We start from the raw sequence: 7,829 nt of genomic DNA, 5'->3' as shown, positions 1-7,829 counted from the left end.
TGGTCTAGGGTATAATTGGCCATTTTTAACTACTTTCGATGTTTCCTCTACATTTCAACTTTAAAAAATATTTACTTTGCCTTGTGTGGTATCATTCTTTTCAGCACAACCTGACGTGTCTGAATTTACAGTTATGTTTTCATTTTGACATACTGTATTAACACAATTGATCTATAATCAGACAAAAAAACATAAAATTCGAGTGGAAAAAGTTACATTTTTTACTGTAACAACCACAAACAGGTTTAATGAATCATATTTTATAACTTTAAATGCAAATATAAATTGTCAATTTTAAAATCATATGCACAAGTTTTGCAAACAACAAAGTTATTTTTTTATAGTCATTTCAAACTATTTACATAACAATCAGGTGTTCTGCATTCAATGAGATGCCACACAAATTATTTGTGCCACTTCAAAAATTTCTGTCTACTATAAAGGAGAACATCACAGCCTGATACCTGCAGGTCTGACAGCAGCAGGTGAATCACTCCTGTTTTCTACCTGGAGACAGCAGTCGCCTCATTATTCTGATACACAACACAAAACTATCCACAACACTACATACTAACTACACAAGACAACACATTAACTACACACTCCAAACATGCTGAACTCCTAAAACTTCCACCTCTTCCTAAACAACCAAATGTCACGTTGCCATGTCATTTTTGATTGGTCGACATGGTGCATTTTTCCACCAACACGAAAGGGCTGTTTTTTGTTTGGTTTTGGGTTTTCTTTGCTCATAAGCAGAGAGTGCTTGCTGCGCTGTCCTTAGACAGTAAACGTGATGAAACTATTGAGGAAAAAACACCGCGCATATATTGTTTATCATGACTCTGGTTTTACGTGGCTTATCGACACAATTTAAAAACTGGTATATATCACCTTGTTGCTTTGTCATCTTAAAGTTCTCATGTGATTGGCTTACTTGCTAAGTAATTCCAAGAAGTTGAACAATTCAGTATAGGATTTTATGGGGACAATTCTCAAGTCCTGTCCCTATGTGACATGCAACAATTTCGCTCTGAATTAATCCAAAAAGCACTTTGAAGATAATTCCTGGAGATTATAGGCAATGGATCAAGTCTGACGATTACACTGAGGCGCGATTTGATTTCATCATCGTGTACAGATGTAAAGATTTGAAGTGTTTTGTGTGAGATTGTGACATGTTATTCCTCTCTCCTGCATTTTGTTCATGAGTAACCTTCATCTCGCGCTCATACTCTATGATTAAATTGACTGACAGCAATCACAGGATGATCCCTCCCTTTATCCGTTTGGTTTACACAGTCTTCCCAGTAGAGATTATATCGGAAGTAAACCAACCACAGGATGTCAAAAGCTGAATACATTGAAAACATATACAGGTGAATGTGTCATTTCAAATTCTGAAGTAACAGGTATTTGGAACATTTCCAAATGGCATCCTGATTTTTAGTGATTATAAAACATTTGTGATCAATGACCGTTACAGGTGCTGTAATCTGCTCTGGTGAAGCTCCACTGTGACATTTGTATCAGACATAAAAGTGCATGGGTCTATTAATCCAGAACCCCAGGGTTATGAGGTAGTGAGAGAGACGAAGCGGAGGGCCAAGGGCCAGACACGCACCAGCTACAGCCTACAGGCCTGCCAGCTGGCCTGCTCCCCTGGGGTTCCCCATGCTCTGTCACTGCTGATAAGAGAAAATGGGATTTCCAATGGATACTGCTCAGCTGACGGTCTTGCTCAGACGTGAAACAAATAAAAAAGCGAGACAGACGGATGGACAGATACAAAGATAAAGGGGAAAAAAGGAAGTTATAGCCTTTCAGCAAGAGGAAATGTATGCGCTCCTATCCCCACCAACATACATGGAAAACAGCGATTTGGAGCTTGACATTACTCACTGTTTTTGGCCTGATTAATCTGAAAGATTAATGACTAGTGTAGAAAGAAAACACAATTTACAGGATGTGTGTTTGTGTGTTTTAGGGACCTGTGTGTGTGGAGAGTGTAACTGCCATGATGTTGATCCCTCTGGTGACTGGGGAGATATTCATGGAGACACCTGCGAGTGCGACGAGAGGAACTGTCATGCAACATATGACCGCTACACAGATGACTTCTGCTCAGGTCAGCAAGCTCTGTATGGTTAAAAAACAGATTCAAACACATGATGAGGGTTTTGTAGTCTGACTACTTTGCTTTGCTGACTGCTAGTGTGATAACCTAAATAAATAATAATAAGAAAAGTCTATTCTTCAAAATGTTGAACTAATGTTTCAAAGAAGGGCTGGTGACAGAGTTACAGCTACTCTAATTTCTGTTTCATCTTTAAGAAACTGCAGTCCCATTAACTTAGCAAACACCAACAGCACTTTGCATGCTACTCTTATTGCTTTGGTACAACTTTTCAGCCATAAAAGTAAACTTCCTATATAACTTAACGATAAACTGGGGAGCAGTAAATATGACCTTTTCATGATTTCTCCAAAGAATTAATGAACAAAGTATAATAGATGCTACTATGGAGCTTTCCATTTATTAAATTATAATAGTTTTCTGCACAAAACCCTGCTTTCACCAACTCTTCCTCTATGCTTTCGGCAGGTCATGGCCAATGCAACTGTGGCAGGTGTGACTGCAAGGAAGGGTGGGCAGGGAATAAGTGTGAGCATCCTCTGTCCTGTTCCCTGTCTTTGGAAAGCAGTTTGAAGAAGTGCAGAGGAACGTCCAATTTGCCCTGCTTCGGACGAGGTACCTGGTCTGCCTGTTGCTATGGTTACCATAGCAGGCTTGCACTCTGCTTTTACCTCTTGGAGTAAAATAGGTCATTTCCAGAATTGCGCATCTCTTTATTCATCCTTATGAGCGTTTTACAGACATCAGTCAAATGTGATGGCGTCTCTAACCGAGCCATTATCTTAACAGCGATCGCTCGACTCTTGTGTTGTACAGCAGTATGCATTAAAATGTGTGAGCATAATGAAGCCTTACACGCGCTAGTTTTTTTTAATCTGGTTTGTGAGCTGTGATGTGCATTTGTCCTCATACTTATATATATGTGTGTGTGTGAAGGTTTTTTTCTGGATGTGTTATATACATTTAGTTACAATCTTTTCTGGCAACAATGTCAACTAACTCTCAGACTGCAGGTGGTTGTGTCTAGATTTATTACAGTGCACTGTGTAATTCATAGGTCGCGCTTCTAGACAGAGGAAGCTTGTTTTCTTGGTACCTGTAAAAGTGGGGCTTAATACTAATAGTAGATTCAGCTACTGAACCAGTGGTTCTGCTAATGAAGCAAAGGTCCAGGTGTTTTGTGTTTATTCAAAGTCGTGCATCCACAAATCTTTGCTGGACGATAGTAAGATAGTAAGGGAAAGTGGGGGAATAGTGTATGTAGTAGATGTGGAAGATCAGTGTAATAGAGGTGATGACATTGTGTATTGCCACCTACATTCAAAATATTTTTCAACAATTTTCTAATATTCATGACTAGAAGAGCGAAAAGATCAGATGTAACATTTCCAGGATTGCGTGGATCTGGTTTAAGGGACTGTACAATCAGATGCATGACCGGTGTATATTTGGATATTGCTAAATTCTGACTGGTACACAGAATTGTGTAACATTCTTATCTTCTTCCCCCACTTCGAAGGAGGGAGCAGAGCTCGCACAAAACAGTGCAGACAGAAATATCTCAATCTAAATAACCGCTATTCTGTCTTTGGCAGAAATCTGTGTGTTCATATAGGACTCTAATATACATATTATGAATTTGAGAAATGGAGGAAAAAGTGTTTTTAAAAAAGCTTTTTTGTACTCCAGAAACACGCTTTTGCTTGAGCAGGCAAAGGTAAAAAAATATGGAACGAGACCACACACAAACAGTTAGTTAAGAAACAACTAGGTGTTTACATAGCTGAAAGCTTTTCAGTCAACAATGTGAGAAACAAATGAGTCATTTTTTGCAAAGCAGCACTGATTAATCATTACAAGAAGTGGGCTTAAACGCTTCTGGGCATATCTACAATAAATGGTATTAAACTTAAATACCAAATGGATGATGTAAGAATAAGATCTAGAAAAAGGCTTGGGCATTTATGGACAGACTGCAGCAGACGTTTGGATATTGATGTCCAAAAAATCTAGAAGGTTAATGAATATTTCAGTTTCAGACGCTGCCAGGTGTTTGGTATTTGGAAGAAAACGCTAAACGCTCCATTGCTACTGAATTTGACTCACTTAAAACTATTCAGCACACACCGTGACACGTTACAGAGGGTGCACAAAAGAAGACTGATAAGGACATATACATATCCTCCATGTTTTGTAGCATGTGACGAGTTCAGAGTTAGTCAGAAACTGCTTATGCAGAAAGAACTGTATGAACTAATAATTATCAAATGATTCATCTACATGATCTCTCACATTCTGTTCTCTAGTCAACATCTGCTGAGTAGTTACAGTTATTTAGGAGCTACTCATTAATGATTCATTAGTTATCAAACCGTTCCTGATTCATAACTTCTCACATTTTTGTGCAAAGTATTCAGCCAGCGTGTGATGATACGATATCCAGGAGCATAGCAGTGCGCCTAAAAGAAGATATAGCTCCATAAATTACGAATAGTTTTTATTCTCATTTTATTCATAGTGTGTATCTCAAATTTGATTTTAGATTTAAAGTCTCTAGCGAGGTGTAGAAAAAGAAAACAAACCAAAAAATCTTTGATCATCAGTCTCAGTCATGTAATGCACATTGCCAGACGACAAAAAACAACAAGTTCTTACCATCATCCAAAGTTAACAATGCACAATGCACAGTTGCCCTTGCATTGACAGCCTGCATTGTTCTAAAGGATGCTACAGCCATTTGTTAATAAGACAAATTGTCTGGTAGTCTGCTGCATACACTTGGGTGTTTTCTCTTGTACCTTTTTACACTGATGCAGCAACCTTAATCAATCAGCTTTACAGTGCTGTGTAAGCCATTGTTCAGTGTATCTAAACACTGTTGTAATTTTTCTGGGAAATACCTGGCAGTATGTCTGTACCTCAGGAGATGGTACAGTAAAGCCTTTGCTATTCTGTTGGTTGCACACTGATTGAACCTAATAATATAGGCAGTGGGCAGTTCTACAGGGACAAAACTTGCTTGGTCTCTGGACTCTGCAGATATGTCAGGGGTTAATGTGAAGCATTGATTCACTTGACTGTGTGGGAAGTCAGGGGGGGATGTATAGCTTTTCTGCAGCTGGAAATGGAAAGGGAGGATATGTGTGCTTTGTACTGCATGTTATACTCTCACCCATGGGCGAAGGAGCTGCTGATTACACCTGAGTGCACGGTTGCTACCATGGAGACAACAAATTACAGAAAAGTTAACATCACAAGGTTCAACTGAACAACAACAACAAGCAGGCAAAACAGAACCATTTTGTGCCTTTTTCTAATGTATCACCATTACATATTGTGCCAGGAAGACGGCCTCAAACCAATGGCGTGATTGAGGACATATGGCGTTCCCCACCACATAATGAACCAGAAAAGATGAACTTGTGCACAGAGAGTTAATTAACTTTAATTCCTCTTATACTTCCTTTAAATTATCTCCAAAAGCTGCAACAAAATGAAACTTCAATTTACACAGTGCAATGGAACAATTAATGGGATTCATGAATGCTTCCCTTTCAGAACTGCATTAAAAAAAATGTTTCCAGCCCATTCGGTAAGCGTTTAAAGCCTGGCAACGTATCTCACTGTTGTTCGTTTCCTGTTCATACACCTAAATGAGAATTAGGATTTGGAAACTATGAGATACGGTACAGTTCTAGGCTGAGATTTTCTAACCCTTGTCAAGGGAAACAAAAATTTTTCTTCTAGTTGCTTTCTGTCTGTAGCAATGATGTAGTGCTTAGAAACTCACAACAGTTGGAAAGAATGTGTTCATTGCATGACTGTGATGTCAAAAGATGTAAACAATAAAAAGGAAAACAGGAAGCAAGGTGGGAGGGAAGATACAGAGCGAGAAAGAGAGAAACTGAAGGAGACAGACACAGAAAATCACTTAGGCATGGATGAATGAGGCTGGTACAGATGTTAGTCTGAGAGGAAAGGCCTTGAAATTTGAAACAGCAGCTTCAGAGCTTTCTTCCTGAAAGATGGAGACAAGACGCTTGTGGAGTACATTCTTTATACTCTGGTATGTCCTGACGGAAACACCTGCTTTCAACATCTTTTTGCTGATTCTTGGGATTCCTTTCTCTGCTCTCTAGTGTGGCCTGTAGTAGACATTCACTGTATGTGTGTGCTACTTTTTAACATTTAATAGCACATTCCTTCTGCAGTAGAAAAAAATGTTTTTAATCCTACAATGTTGTGTCATTTGCAAGGTTTTGAAATATAGTTAATTGTCTGTATAACAAAACTGATTTTTTTTTATCCCCTAAGAAGTTGTTACCACATTGGTTTTAGATGACTATCATAAACTTAGTACATAAAGTGAATCTAGCTGCATACTGAATGCTGATGGAATGCTTTCATTCACACCACGGGATAGGACATATGAGCAAAGGATGAGCACATAAGGGGCCATCATTAGGCTTAATGCATTATACCTGTTGTGCTGGAGGACTCATTGCAGCTGTTGCTGAAATGAAAATGAAATTTAGTGAAAAGACCTTAAACAGGAGGGAAAACCAGACTGACAATGCTGAAAGCACTCTTTAACTGTGGTCACGCGTTGTTTAATATATTGTGCAGTGGATTTGATTTTACATTTAAATCTTTAAATCGACATTTTTGAGCTTTTTTATTTTTCCAGGTGCAAAGAGCGGATAATGTAGATGCAATCCAAGAGGTTTTTTTTGTACTTTTGCCTGCATGTTTGTCAGTTTCACAGCTCTGTGGTGAAAGGATTGTCACAGCTGTGGTTGTGTTTATGCAGATCAGGCAGTGCAGCACAATTTTGGTGCTCACTTTGGCATAACAATGGGCTCCTATGCCCACTTGCTGTTGTTTGAAAAAGTGATGAGACACAGTGTAGATGGGACATTTCTCAATTCTGTTCAATTTTGTGGCCCTGCCTTTTGCTTAAATTTAAAGTCCATATATAAAATTGTCTCTGTAGCCATCTGTTTAATACATATCAGGTACATGATTTATATAGGGTGAATGCTTGAATTAACCTAGCAGCTGGATTATAGATTACTTTATGGTTCAGACCTCAAGCTAATCACAGCAAATCATGTAAGAGTATGTTTAAGTAAGTACAATATATTCTCAGCTCTGCAATTTGATAACACGGAAAACTGATGTCAAAATTATGATTTTAAAATCTTACCAATATTGAAGTTATGTGGTCATGGAATAATCAGTCATACTAGTTTGTGCATGTAAGCATATTTAAATATTGCTATGTCCACACTGCATGCATCAGTGGTCAGATCTATCAATTCAATTCTTCAAATGTTGCCTACATCAGACTTTAACCTGACTAGGTAACGACCCCGAACGAACCCATATGTACAAATAACTCACATGCAGTATGCTCTAAACATGAAATTCAGCTTGCATAGTTTCATTGCTATGTTAGACTGGAATCCAGCCAATTCATGAGAATGTGATAGTTGAGGATGAAGCCAAAATTTGACAAATTTGAATCTGAGTGCTGTTGTTTAATGGTTTCAATGAAACAGATTTCCAAGGATTTCAGCCTTTAACTACATCTGTCAGCATCTAGGAGGAGGTAGTCAGGTAAAAGCTACATGAAAGTCACCTTCTCTCTCTCTCTCTCTCTCTCTCTCTCTACATATTTATATATATATAT

The 7,829-nt window shown here is 38.4% G+C and overlaps 1 protein-coding gene across 2 annotated transcripts in view; it reads left to right on the top strand.

The window, feature by feature from the left end:
• The window catches only part of itgbl1 (integrin, beta-like 1), a 62,521-nt gene that overhangs the window by 26,153 nt on the left and 28,539 nt on the right, over window positions 1–7,829 (top strand). For both annotated transcript variants that reach the window (XM_005733788.1, XM_013911064.1), the window contains exons 6-7: window positions 1,988–2,128; window positions 2,606–2,752. In XM_005733788.1, the coding sequence (XP_005733845.1) occupies window positions 1,988–2,128; window positions 2,606–2,752 (288 nt within the window). The remainder of the gene's footprint in view (window positions 1–1,987; window positions 2,129–2,605; window positions 2,753–7,829) is intronic.

Source organism: Pundamilia nyererei, unplaced genomic scaffold, assembly GCF_000239375.1.
Source record: "Pundamilia nyererei isolate P.nyererei 1_Seehausen unplaced genomic scaffold, PunNye1.0 scaffold00055, whole genome shotgun sequence".
NCBI lineage: Eukaryota > Metazoa > Chordata > Actinopteri > Cichliformes > Cichlidae > Pundamilia > Pundamilia nyererei.
The sequence above is the reverse complement of the archived record's forward strand: the minus strand, read 5'-3'. Positions and strand labels throughout refer to the sequence as shown.